We start from the raw sequence: 14,332 nt of genomic DNA, 5'->3' as shown, positions 1-14,332 counted from the left end.
TGTACTAAGTAGCCTTTTAATTATTTTAAGTTTAATCCTCATTTCACTTATTAACAAGCAATGCTTCCTAGTAAATCTGTTGTGTCCATACTAAAAGAAGAGAAGGCTATTTATATCAGCCAACTTCTTTACAATATCATAAGATATTTAAAAGTCAATTAAATTGTTAGTCATTCGAGACTCAGTTTCAGGTCGGCGTTGTTAATTACTCATGATTTAGCCTCTACCAGTTTTTTAATTAGTATCGTTGATGATTTAATGAATTTATAATAGTAAATATCTCATATGGACGTGACATACATAGGGTATATTTGTTTTGATGATACATTCATACTATACTTTTATAAAATTCATTTATATAAAATTGTACTTAGTACTGAAGATTTTGTGCTTGTGTATTAATGTATACTAATTTAATTAATTGCTTGCCTCATTTTACTTTCCTGACATTATCATTTGGTCTGTGCTTGTGTCTTTGTGATTTGTGGTGTGGATAGAAGGATTTAACTTAGAAAAGAAGGCAAACAACATTTCACGTTGATTAAAAGTGAGAAAAAGGGTTTGTAATGTTGATTTTCTCTCTAATATGGCCCAGTCTAATTGGTTAGACAAGAGAGAAGAAAAGACATAATCATAGATAATCTTGATATATTAGTGTAGCCAAAAAAGCAAATGATGTCTAACTTTTCTTTTGCTGTGCCATATTAACACCATTTTCTTCTCTTTCAAGTTTTAATTAAGGGTCCTTTGATTAAGAACTCCTTTACTTCATTTTTCTCCCTATGTGCTCCACTTGTCTGTTTTATACTGCTTGCTACAAGCCTACAACTCATTGGTTTTCTAACTAGCTAGAGTTGTCTAGTCCATATTCATTAAAAATATCAATCGATACTAAGACTAAACCCTTTTTTCTCCTCTTTTCACCACAGCTAGCTACTCGATTTATCGCACTGTACTCTACTTTCGCGAAGCTTTCAAAAGATAAATATAGGTCACACTCATAGGTGAGAAAATTATTTATATTCATTTTAATACTGTAAAGAGTCTGCTACGCTGACTATACTAGACATCTCTCTATATTTGCTGTGTATAGAAGTATCCTAACTAGATAAACATTCACAAGAGAAGAAGTTAGACAACTTCTTTGTTAACACATAACAAAATGACCATTGGTCTTCAAAGAAATGGGCTGAAAACCCATAACATTTGTTAAACCATGAGCTATAGTGAAACTCATGCTATATATTTTCTTTTCTTTTTCCTATTCGAAATCAATATTTTGGTGAAAGCATGTTACAACTTTGCATTGGTAGATAGCATGATTTAGTCATTGGAGATTCACAAATGTCACAACATAATGTTACCAACAACAGATTCTACGTGTAAAGAAAATATTAAATTCAAGTCTTTCTAATTACAAAAGAAAATTATAGAGAACAGAAGCAACAAAAAGCTCTTTAATTATTGAAGAACACAAACTAACCTTATTTATTTATGGGTTTCAGAGCCGATTTATTTGAATGCTATCGATAATACATAAACGTATCAGTCTTTTAAGCTTGTGTTTATGTCACGATGATCCACAAAACTGATCAGAAGAAGCTTGTTTTCTCTTAATAGGTCTCAAGCTATTGTTGTCCTTTGTCGTCGTTTGATCTTTAGCAGCACCCGATAAATCTCTAGTCGAACCATCCTCACTCTTATTCATCTCCATCGTTGAAGAAGAACCCGTGAAGAAACCACCACCAGAGACACGTGGAATTCCCATCCCCACTGGTTGTTGCATCCCCGGGACATGGAACTGTGGTCCATTGTTAACCAAGGGACCGCCACGGCTCATATCAGGTAAGCCCATTGCATATGGCATTCCCATACCCATCGCCATTGCTGCAGCCGGGTAATGGCCCATACCCGGTGGGAACATAACCGGTGGCATGTAGTAACCAGAAGCCATAGACATGATCTGGAAATTGAGATTATTAGCGTAAGTGTTACTTTTTCTTTATCGGTTTTAAGGGTGTAGCGAGAGTGTTACCTGTACTTGAAGTTGAAGTGACTTGAGATACTCGATTGCTTCATCTAGCATTGAAGCTTTGTCCACCTTTTATAACAACCAAACAAAGCTTTCTAGTTAGTGAATATCTTGAAGAGCATTGCTTATCGTTTCATATTACATAATCGGGTGACAAAGTATATATAAAGGAGACCTTGTTGCAGTTTGGTATGAGTTCTTGAAGAGCACGCATCTTCTCGTTAATCCTATCACGCCGTCTCTGAAATTCAAGAACAGTGTGAGTTGAGAAATGGAACCATAAACCCTTTCGAGTAGGCCTGCGGGTTTTGTTTGAACCGAACCCAATTTTTTTGGTTTTCGGTTACAGTTTTGAATTTGGTTTAGTTCAGTAAGGTTTTGAAAAATGTTTCGGTTTTGAGTTTGGTTTGGTTTTAGATTTTCAGAAAATAAAAAAATATCCAAAATTAACCAAAGAACCGAATTTAACCAAAATATCCGAATTTTAAAGAAAAATTATACCGAGTTCTTACCGAAAACCAAAAAATGTTTTTGGGAAATAAAATTTAAAACCGAACCGATCTTTTTCAGGTGAATTGCGGCCGAACCGAATAAACCGAATGCCTAATTCGGAGGATTGACTCACTCACCCTTTCAGATAGATTATGTACTTCAGCCGAGCGGCTTCTCTTTGAACCAGTGCCGGTCCGAGATGGAGCTGTTTCTTTTCTTCCATCTCCTGATTCTCCATCAACATCCTGCTCAACAACATTGAAGAAAGAACACTGAAGCAAAAAGAGAATAATAAGCATAAGATTTCAAATGACAATTGAGTTTTTTTTTTAACTTACTTCACTATGACAGTCAACATCCGAATGCTTTCTTTTTACAGAAAGTGAAGGACTTTCAGATGTTGGCCCATCAAGACTATTACCAGACCCAACAGAAGAACACACAACGGCCTTCTCACTCTCTTGCTCTTTTCTACCAGAGTCCTCTGAAGCCTTTTGGTTATCCTTAGGCATATCAGAAGCAACAGACTCGTTTACAACCTTATCTTCCGAGTCTTTAGCTCCTCCAAGAACTCTGGTCTGAAAAACATTAGGCGGGGTTGTTTGAGGACTCTTCTCTTTAGAGCCCTGAGGGTTGTTATTATTAGTACTCTTCCCCAGAGTAGCAGGGCGTAAGAAGTGCGAAAAGTTGACCAAACCAGGCTTGTTACTTGTTGTTACTAACGGTTCCTGCGTAGTCTCTGGTTGGCTAACAGGATCTCTAGCTCTACCGGTTCCATACAGAGGATGTGATTGAGAATTGTTATACCCTCGCGATGAAGAAGCTGATCCATTGCCATTGTTTCTTCTCTCCGTATCCTCCTCTTGCTCGTTGACAGTAACGGGAGACACGTCACGCAAGAACTCGGAGCAATATCCATCTAAGGATTGATGATGGTGATGGTGATGATGGTTCAGCCATGGGACAAAGTCATCGTCTTGACTCAAACCCGTCATTAGAGAGGGAACTGACATAGGGATCTCGTCGACCAACGTCGTCTTTGAGGTGTTTCCGGTCTCTCTAGGTGTAGAAGAGTTTCCTTGATGATGAACAGAGTGTTGTGGAGGAATGTTCATTGATCTGCTTTGAGTTGAAATCTGACCGTTTTCCCAAACCAGCTCGACAACTTCATCTACAGGTCTGTTATCAAGATAAGAAAACATTAAAGACATTGAAACGAGAGAGAGAGAGAGAGAGAGAGAGAGAGAGAGAGAGAGAGAGAGAGAGAGAGAGAGAGAGAGAGAGAGAGAGAGAGAGAGAGAGAGAGAGAGAGAGAGAGAGAGAGAGAGGTGAATGAACTCACGGAGAAGTGTTATTGTCTTGAGCAGCTTTGGAGAGCCTAAAAAGCTCAAACAGAGGCATGGTGTTGCTGCTTGCAGACAGAAACAGAGTAGGGAGACTCTTTTCACTTTGTGCAATGCTCTAAAAGAAAAAAAAAAAGAAATCGATGTCTCTGTCAATTAAGCAAATATAGAAATAAAAAAAATAACGGAGAGATAGATTCATATTAAAATTTAATGCCAATGATTAGTCAAACCCAATTGTTTAATAATCACACTAAAGAAAGATACTTGGTAGGAGCTAATTAATAAGCTGTATAAAAAAAAATCAAATATTTCGTCGTGTTCCCTGAATCGTAACAGAGACCCATAAATAAAAACCCAGAAATAATTTGAAATCTATATCATCATCGACGCTGACCTGAGAAAAAGGGCTGTAGCAATTGAAGGAAACGAAAGAGAAAGTGAGATCCTTGAAGCACTAAATGAAAAGTGAGAACAGAGGAGGCGAAGAAAGCGGCAGAGATGGGAATAGTAGTAGTAATCTGGAGAAAAGTAGACGCGGAGAGAGAGAGAGAAGGAGACAAATTGACGCACAAGACGGAGAGAGAGAGAGAGATGGAGGAGGGGTGGTGGCGGGGACCAAATCGTCGCACGCACTGTAACAGAGGATTTTGATTTGATTTTCACAGTCTCTGAGACGCTTCTCTCTCGAACCTTCAACTTTTTATTAGACTCGCTCGAATCATTTTTTTTACCACTACTATATTCTTTTCTCCTTTTTATAAACGACTATATATATATTTATTTATTTTACATTGTATTTTTTTTTGTTCTACTTTGAAAATATGATATTTGATTATTAGTTTGTTTTGTATATTCGCAATCAACACATGACATATTAAACATGTTTTCGTTGTTTTAACCGTGCTTTCAACTTTCAGTTTTACAAATCTTTATCTTACATTTTCTCAAAAAATATTATCTTATTTATTTTCTATTTTGCTAAAATTATAAGAATGCGAGGTTGTAATTTTACAGTTGGTCCTGCAATTTTGGACAAATGTTTTACATTTTTTAATAATTTCAGAAGTATATGTAAATATTTTTTTTTATCTAAAAGTTGGGTTTAAAACCAATCTTTCTGTCTAGTCTTTGTGTGTATGTCACACACAAAAGTAAAATCCAAGTATATAATTCCTTTGGTGCCGGAGTATATATAATAAGAAAACTAAAGAGAGATAGACCTAGAGAAGAGAGTTGGAGGCATGGTTATTACTGTACCAAATTGCTTCTCACCGACCTCTCTGCACACACCTGTTGTCTCTGTTACATGGCACCGTCTTTTGCATTATTACAATTAATTTCATGGGGGTGTCTATAACTATAAGTATGAGAATAATACTATTAGTAGAATATGCTATCTTATCTTAAAAGTGACATGGGCCTGTGATTCACTAAAGTCTTGTGATGTGTTATGAGGTATGTCAACTGGACACTCTGTCCATGGACGTCCATGTCCAAATTAATATGGACTAATATAGACATGCCCAAATCCGTCCAAAATATTTTGTTGTCCAACTGGACAACGCCCAAAGACCAATGGACAAAACCAGATGGATATGGGCCGTCCAAATCATTAAAATGTTTAGGGTTTTTAATTGGGGAAAAATCATTTTTTTCATTTGGCCGTCATCTTAACTCTCGATCTCATATCTCTCGATCTCAAGCTCTCCATGACTCAATCTCTCTCGATCTCGAGCTCAAACATGGAGTTTTAATCTAAGTATCTGTTGTTATATATAAAATTTAGAATCTGTATATTTTTTTACATCAAGTGGACGAACTGCACTCCATGGACAGTCCAACTGGACATGGTCCTATTTGGACATGGACTATTTGGACATGGTCCTATTTGGACATGGACTATTTGGACATGGACTATTTGGACATGGACTTATTTGGACATCAGGACCAAAAACGCCCAAAAAAAAAGCCCATCTGGACATGTCCACTTCCGTCCGGACAGCCCAATTGACATCCCTATGTGTTATCATAAAAGAAGACTCCCAAAAAAAGCATCACACACCAAGTGGGGTTGAGCAATCTTGTCTCTCTTTATCTATCTTTATAATAATAAAAGATTTGACTCTCTTATCATTATTATTTTTCTTCAGTCTTCTTACTATACTAAATTAATCATCCTTAAGTCTGGGACTCACTTAGCTAGTTATATTTATATACAATAACATGTACTTCTTTTGTCAAGTAGGTTTGGTATTTAAACTAATGAAACCAATCATTTGCTTATTAATAACTCAGATATTGCCCTTGTCTTTCCTTTTAGTGTCTATGTGTTTGTATAACTTAATCTTTGACCTTGTAAGTTAGGAAGAGCTGTTTTTTCGGTTAACCGGATTGAATCTGTACTGTTCCAAGGCTCCTTTAAAGGAGATGATTTTATTGATTTTTTTTAAACTCAGATTTTGTTTAATCATGGAATGTTTCATACACTTGTTTATTCCAAACTCTCCTTGTAGACCTTTTTAGTCTTAGAATCTATTTCCTTCTTTCTTATATCCATTTTTCTTTTTTTGAGAATTACTTTCCAGTATTATAACTGAATCAATAACCATTTATCTCCAGTGAAAAAAGAATTTAACTATCCAAAAGTTACACAATGAAAAAAATATCTATCCACAAATATGGCGATCTACAATATATAACTACGAAGCTTAACACTTATTGGCTCTGTAGCTGAAGTGCATATTTTGAAAATTTAATATTTCATTATATAATCATAGGTGTAGAAAGAGTGCATCTCTGTAAGCAACTAAACAATAAGAATAAGAAAAAACACAATCATCCAATTTCGTTAAATCCATTTTCTTAAGGTTTTTGTATAAATATATGGTCATACTCACGATGCTTAACGAATTTGAGAAACTGCCAATATGAATAATTTTAGCACCTTATTTGTATATTTTTTTTTTTGAAACTGGCCTTATTTGTATTTGCATGGACCATTAGTGCCACCACTGTAGTTTATCCCCATCTAGCGTAAAGACAAAGAATTCAACGAAATAATCGTAAAGACAATGAATTCAACAAAATAACTCGAATAAATAAATTAAAACCATATAAAACCAAATAAAACCCATCCAAGGAGATTTATATGTTAGGCCACTACTCAAAATAATGGCAACACCCCTGTCCCCACAAAAGTCTCAGTCCACCATGACCATGGAATATGCCTACAAGTTTTGATATCGCTTACGACGATCGATAAGCAAAATAAAGATACGCAAAAATCTTTTTACCTCAGTATCATAACAACTTAGAAAATATAATCTCTCGACTCCGGAGTTGGCCCTTCTACAATCTATATGGCCAGCAGTCAGCTAAGTATTATATTACGTCAAAACATCACCTTACGTCAACATAGAACTTAGAAGCAAATTTGTTGGATGAGCTTTAGGTGATGATCATAATAACGACAACGGTGAATATGGTTGATAGATCACTCAAGACACGTGGTCACTGCTGGGCGACTGAAGATATGACACGTGTGATTATGACATATAACACAGTAATGCAATTCCTTTGATGCAAAATGCTGACCAGAAACAATGTTTGACAAATGTATATTTATGTTCAAATATTTTTTTAACAACATTTATGTTTAAATATTTTTTGCAAAATGCAATGAACTTCCACACTTTGACGCGCACTTCCTTGGACTGTGAACAAACCCTAACCTAAATTAATATTGCACTGCGGCACTGCCTTACTGCCTACCTACCGTGTAAAACTGATATTGTAGTATCTCAATTTTACTGTTGTTGGTACTACAAAAGTGCGAAACTAAGGTGCCGACTGGTTTTCCCGCTACCACCCGCAAACGCAGCTTTTGCGGTTTATAGCGGTTGTTGGCGTTTCGAAACAATCACAGAAAACGCTACAAATCGCTTCAAACCGCTCCGAACCTCTTAAAATCAAAAGCTGGTTCCAGCTAGCGTTTGCGGTTGCGGGCGGTTGCGGGAGGGTAAATTTTTTTCTTTAAAAACAGAATAAATAAAAATAATACTAAAAATATCCAATAAAAATTTTCAATTGAAATAATAGAAATTGTAAAATGTATTCATATTATATTTCAATTTATATTATAAAAATTCAAAACTAAAATATTTTCTATAAATTTTTAAAATTGAATAATATGATTTTATAAATATAAATTTTATATTTATCATATTATTATGATTTTTAATATTTTTATAATTACATAAAATGTAAATATTGTTAAATTATTATTTAACAGATGTTGCGTTTTGTAGTTTACCAGTCATAAGAGTCCCGCAAACGCAACAATTTCTAACAGCTATACCAGTTGTACAAATCTCTAAAAAACGCTTAAAACCGCAACCATCTGCACCCGCAAACTCCCGCAACCGCAACCGCAACCGCTGCGGTTACACCAGTCAGGCCCTAAATGTTATATCTTGGTTGCGAGGAAACGTGTGGCGTGTGCAAAGGGAAATTCACAATAATCTACAATAGACCAAAAACGCGTGGCAGGTAATTTGCATACCTGAATTATAGAGATCTTTTTTTTGTGTGAATTTTGACAATTGTTATATTCAAGAATCAGCTCTTACGTAACATTTTCACAAAAAAAAAAAAAAAAAAAACTCTTGCGTAACAGAAGAGCACAGTCTAAAAGAAATGTTTCAAATGAAGTAAGATAGTGCGACTCACTTCTAGTGGCCAATATCCAACAACCCATAAAATAATTGGTAACATTTGCCCAAGTAAATAACTGTAAAACCCAATTACTTGAGCCCATTGACGACGCCTTTGGTAAACTAAGAGGTTTTTAGTTTTTCATAGAATTCTCGGATATTACGAAAAAAAAAAATTAAAACCAAATAAAACCCAGTAAAAATTACTAAAACTCGGAATCACTAGTTGAATCAATAGACAATTTTTTTTTAAAAGTTTTTAGTTATGTTTTTAAAGTCTATTTTATATAATTTTTAATTGAAAATTAGGGGTTTCAATTTATAAAGATGTTTTACTTTTGGTATATTTTGGATTTGAAGTTTAATTTTATTATTCACATCACACATATAAATATTTATGAATTTTTAAATTTTGATATTTTTTAATTTATTTTTGTCATCGATATTATTTTGTTAAATATCATAAATTTTGATTTTAATTTATTACAATTTTTTAAATAAACTGAACTATTTTTAGTATTTTGTATGTTAAATAAAAATAAAAAATTAAAATTAAAATTATTTGTTTTTTATTTACACAGAAAAAATATATATATATATATATATATATATATATATATATATATATATATATATATATATATATATATATATATCCAAATATTATTTTATGTTTAATAAAAATACTAAAAATAGCTAATATCAAAATACTAAAAATAATTAACTATTCATGTACAACGAACGGCAAATTCAAGGACGGATCGTTTAACACGCAGTGCCAGACATCCATCGTCTTTTGTCGTTCACATGGATACAGAGTTACCAGTTTGGTGTGCAGAGTCTATATGAGTCTGTATGTTTGATGACAAAAAAAAATTAACTATTAGATATGTTACCCGCATATGTAGACATAATTCTTTTGTGAAAATTTATTAGTTTATATTTTATTAATTCAAACCATCTCGATAATTTATTATTTATATTATTAATTAATATTATTAATAAATTTGTTTTAAGTATATAATAAATTTGCAAATAATAATATAGATATAGATAAACTGTTTTATATCTTATTTTTAAAATTTATAGTATAAATAATTATTTTAAGATAACAACACAAATTTATTATTTATAGTTTCAAAAAGTAAATAAATTAAATTATTTATATATGAAAAACTATCATTAAAATAATATATGCTTATTATTGTATTAAAATTTTTAAAACACTAACAAATTAGAAATATTTTGGAAAACAATTTTATACAAATATTTTTGTTTGATTAATATTTAATTATAAACTGTTTTATATCTTAATTTTTTTTTACTTTTATAATAGAAACAATTATTTTAAGATAACAACACAGTAAAAAATTTGAAAACACTAACATATTAGAAATATTTTAGAAAACATTTTTATACAAATGTTTTTGTTTGATTAATATTGAACTATAAACTTTTTTACATCTTAATTTTTTTTTACTTTTAGAATAGAAAAAATATTTTAAGATAACAACACAATATATAAAAATTATATTATTTAAAAAGAATTAATATTATTAATATTAATTTGTTTTTAATTATATAATAAATTCGTAAATAATAGTATAGATATATATATAAACTGTTTTATAACTTTTTAATTTTTATAATAGAAATAACTATTTTAAGATAACAACATAATATATAAGACTTATTTTATTTTTTTAAATAAGATTATTAATAAAAATTCATTTTTATTATATATAAAAATTTATTAAAGGTATCATTGACTTTAACCGTTTTAACTTTTAGCTTTTATAAAGAAACAATTATTTTAAGATAACAGCACAATATATAAGAATTATATTATTTAAAAAGAATTAATATTATTAATATTAATTCGTTTTTAATTATATAATAATTTCGTAAATAATAGTATAGATATATATATAAACTCTTTTATTACTTTTAATTTTATAATAGAAATAATTATTTTAAGATAACAACATAATATATAAGACTTATCTTATTTTTTTAAAATAAGATTATTAATAAAATTCATTTTTATTTTATATAAAATTTAATTAAGGGTATCATTGACTTTAACCGTTTTAACTTTTAACCGTTCTAACATTTAAAAAATTACTTCAGAAATAATAGTATAGATTGTTTTTATATATTTATTATTATATTATTATATCATAAAATTAATTATTTATTAACCTGGCCGATGTGTCTAGGATCTATTACTATAAAATACAGTTTGCTCTCTCCTGAGCCCTCTACGTCTTCTGCCACGTCATAAAGTCGCAGCATGTGAGCGTGACACGTATACATTAAACTAATCATTTCATTTAAATTGAAGTTTGTTGGGCTTTAATCGCTGGGCGTATATCTTTTATATTTTGGGCTGATATTTTCTTATGATATTCGTCTCTTCCCTTCCTTCTACGATGGCTCAGCGACGTCTGCGCGCTTCTTCCAAATCTCAAATTTCTGAAACTGTGTGAGACTGAGTTGAATCGTCGTCATCAAAGCACAGTTTCCAATCGAAAAAATCTTCTCCACGAAACCTTCACCAACCTTAGGTTCCAATCGAAAAAATCTGAAACGTTACAGAGTAAGACTGAGTTGAATCGTCGTCATCAAAGCACTCATTAACCATTGATCTCCTCTCCTCCCACGATCAATCTTTGAATGCATTCCCCTTGATTTCCTTTCTCAGGATCTTCTACTATAAAAAGGTACTTTCTACCTTGACAAATTCATCAGTTCAATCTTCTCAATCATAATCTTTTTCTAAATTCCAGTACCAAAACAGCCTAACCTCCTAGCTGATTTGAAGGTTGGTCGTAGTTATCTTCTTCTGAGATTTAGGGTTTTGTTCTACATTGTATAGGTATGACTGCAATGATATTTAATCTCTATTCTAAATTTATGGAAAGGTCGTGTATGTCTTTATTCCCTAAGGTCGAAGGTTAGTGAGAATCTATTGTTTCATGTCTTTGTAATTGAACCAGTTATTATTTCTCTTCTTTGTTGTGTGTTGTTTTCCGTTTAGTACTGGTGATTCGCGTGGTTCTGCATTTGTTCACTTTAAAAGTATAAAAAAAGCTCACAAAGCAGTGAAAAGGCTTTGATCATAAGGTCGTATATCAGTTTATCAACTTGGTTTGGATTTGACATCAAAACTTTGGTCATTGTTCCAGAAAGAATTGTTTTAAGCTTTTAGTTTTAAGTTTCAATTTTCGATTCTTACACTGAAACCAATTTTTGTTGTAAGAGATTTTGTTACCGCCCCATTTGTTTCTGCATTGATATTCATTGATTCATAACGGGACTAATGGATACTTCATGTGATCAAAACTTATTACATAGGTCTTTGCAAGTCCCGGCGGGAGAGATTCGGCAATAACCCGGCCGGGAAGTACGAGTATGTTGACGTTAACGGATGAGATAAGAACCGTTTTATCTTCGAGACAAATCTTGCCGGAGACTAAGGTTGAGAGCTCTGGCTGCGGACCACCTGTTGGGTTCGAGGAATCGGTTAAAACGGCGAGGTTTAACGATTCTAAGGAGGTGGACTGGAAGAAGAATGGTTTAAAGGTTGGCCAGCTCACGATGGCTTTCAAACAGCAATGATGTGAGGCTGTCCAAAGAATAAAGCATATGCCTCTGCGAGTTTATAGACTTTTTTTTGACATCTGCGAGTTTATAATTAAAATGTTTGGATATGATGTAAATATATATATATGGTTTTTTGGGGGATTAAGAGAGAAGAAACTATCTGTAAAGTTGTTAATTACAAGTGTTGGACGATGATGCTATCAAGCACCTTTACCGTCAATCAGTTGTTAAGCATTTTAGTAGTTTTGAGTTAAACAAGTTTCATTAAACTATAATAAAAACTCCGAAAACAAAACAATAGTATACATGCAAATACGAAGGTGTTTTTATATTTAAAGAATGAAATGAGATCTTTCATATACACAATATTATCTAAAATATATATAGCAAGGAGTATTATTTTATAAAAACAGATTAAATTTTAAATATTAAACAATATTAACCGTTATGTCATCAAAATAAGTATATAGCTAAATAATACAATAAAAATTTCGTAATAGTACGATAAAAGTTTCGTAGTGGTTTATATTTTTATACATAGTATTGTATATGCAGGAAATTCATAATATAAATTCTACCATGAAAATCTTATTTAAATAATTTTATATTTATTAACCATCTTCCAAACATACATAAAAACCATAAAAGTTATCATACATATCTCTTGCAAATCATAACACCATCATTTAGAAATAAAATAAATAAATAATGAACAAGTCAGTAAATATATATTATTTGAAATGTCTATATTTAAATAACTGTAAAATACATTTTATCACATATGATCTCTTTTCACCTAAAACATTTTAAAAGATAAAAATATTATTATATACATTTTTTGCAAATACAAACCAAAAATAGAACCACAAAATCATACAAAAATAATAAATTAGATTACAATTAAACTATATCCCGCCCGTAGGGCGGGCCGACCCTAGTCTAGTTTAAAAACATTGCTAAAACCTAATTTTTTCAAACCGCAGACAGCGACAATGAACCTTCCGTCGTCGACTTCGGTGACGTCAACTTCGGATTCGGCCGATGCGGCGGCTTATTACCCGGAGATATGCGACCGTTGCGGCAGCCGAGATTCCTGGGTCATACACCCGGCACGTTTACGTTGCGTCCTCAGCTTCTACTGCACGCACTGCCTCCTACGCGAACACCCGACGTCGTTTTGCCCCTCCTGCTTCGCCTTCTACGATTCTTCTCCGCCGCACCATTCTCGCCGCGTCTCCTGCTTCGACTGCGGCTCCTACACTCACATCCACTGCGCCGGCGACGACGCGGTATCCCCTCCTTACCGCTGCCCTCCTTGCCGTGACCCTGACTCATTCTCCTTCTTCCGCCCTATTATCGACGCCAACGGCGTTCGATGCATCGATAAATCTCTCTCGGCTGCATTTTTATGCGCCGCCAAGATCTCCGCGTCTTCCATGAACAAAGCCGTTAACTTCGCTAGATGCGAAGCTGAGCGGAAAGGAAAAGACGCTGCCGTGGCTAAAAAGAGAGCACGCGAGGCTCTAGATGACGTCATCAAGCTCGACAAGAAGGCGAAGTCGGACGTTCGCGCGAATCGAGATCAGAAACCAAACATGAGCCCTGCTGCATCCGCCAATTCGGATCAGCTCAAGAAACAGAACCCTTCGGTTCAGTTAGCTAAAGTTAAGAACGAACGTTGATGTTTCGTCTGAACGAGAGAGACGAGTATGATAACTAAGAAGCATTTTGTCTTCTTGATGAAATAAGCTTCAAGCTTAGATTGATTATGCCGGTCATCTCCTTTATTTTTGGGGTCTTTTACTGACTATGGACACCCACATGCGTCAGTTGAATATCTTAAGCTCTATTTCCTCTGTTTTATAATATAAAGTTGTTTTAGAAGAATTTTACATTTCAATGGATTGTGTAACTTTTTTTTTATTAGTTAAATTACATCTATTATATATTAAATGATATTTTTTGAAGTATAACAATTTTCTTAATTAAGCATATGCTTTTAGTTAAAACTATTTACATTATCAGAGGGACTATTAAACATTTAGAGTCTATATGATTATTATAAATAAAAAAACAAACACAAAAGCATATATTCATAGGGGATGATCACACAAGATGTTTCTCTTTGAGGCTAAGAACAGTGT

General features: G+C 32.9%; 3 protein-coding genes across 4 annotated transcripts in view; 1 reads left to right on the top strand and 2 right to left on the bottom strand.

Annotated features, from left to right (window-relative positions):
• Nucleotides 1-1,358: 1,358 nt before the first annotated feature.
• LOC108856167 (transcription factor PIF3) lies at nucleotides 1,359-4,605 on the bottom strand. 2 transcript variants are annotated; one of them, XM_056985595.1, is made up of 7 exons: nucleotides 4,265-4,605; nucleotides 3,867-3,932; nucleotides 2,863-3,703; nucleotides 2,662-2,769; nucleotides 2,208-2,273; nucleotides 2,036-2,101; nucleotides 1,359-1,963 (listed from the first exon to the last, which is right to left on the bottom strand). In XM_056985595.1, exons 2-7 carry the CDS (start codon nucleotides 3,923-3,925, stop codon nucleotides 1,571-1,573), a joined length of 1,533 nt encoding a protein of 510 aa, XP_056841575.1. In that variant the 5' UTR covers nucleotides 3,926-3,932; nucleotides 4,265-4,605; the 3' UTR covers nucleotides 1,359-1,570. The 2 variants fall into 2 exon arrangements, with proteins under 2 accessions (XP_056841575.1, XP_018485406.2); XM_018629904.2 differs by having other exon boundaries at nucleotides 3,867-3,985; nucleotides 4,265-4,604.
• Nucleotides 4,606-7,373: 2,768 nt separating this feature from the next.
• On the top strand, nucleotides 7,374-14,130 carry LOC108857112 (uncharacterized). The gene is made up of 3 exons (XM_056985597.1): nucleotides 7,374-7,485; nucleotides 8,354-8,418; nucleotides 13,172-14,130. Exon 3 carries the CDS (start codon nucleotides 13,181-13,183, stop codon nucleotides 13,868-13,870), a length of 690 nt encoding a protein of 229 aa, XP_056841577.1. The 5' UTR covers nucleotides 7,374-7,485; nucleotides 8,354-8,418; nucleotides 13,172-13,180; the 3' UTR covers nucleotides 13,871-14,130.
• Nucleotides 14,131-14,156: 26 nt separating this feature from the next.
• Nucleotides 14,157-14,332, bottom strand: part of LOC108830287 (phenylacetaldehyde reductase-like) — a 2,361-nt gene continuing 2,185 nt past the window's right edge. The window contains exon 6 of the mRNA XM_056985596.1: nucleotides 14,157-14,332. Coding sequence (XP_056841576.1) covers nucleotides 14,295-14,332 — 38 coding nt within the window. The 3' untranslated portion in view covers nucleotides 14,157-14,294.

The sequence above is a fragment of the Raphanus sativus genome, chromosome 5 (assembly GCF_000801105.2).
Source record: "Raphanus sativus cultivar WK10039 chromosome 5, ASM80110v3, whole genome shotgun sequence".
NCBI classification, from domain to species: Eukaryota; Viridiplantae; Streptophyta; class Magnoliopsida; order Brassicales; family Brassicaceae; genus Raphanus; species Raphanus sativus.
This window is presented reverse-complemented; position numbering and strand designations above follow the sequence as displayed.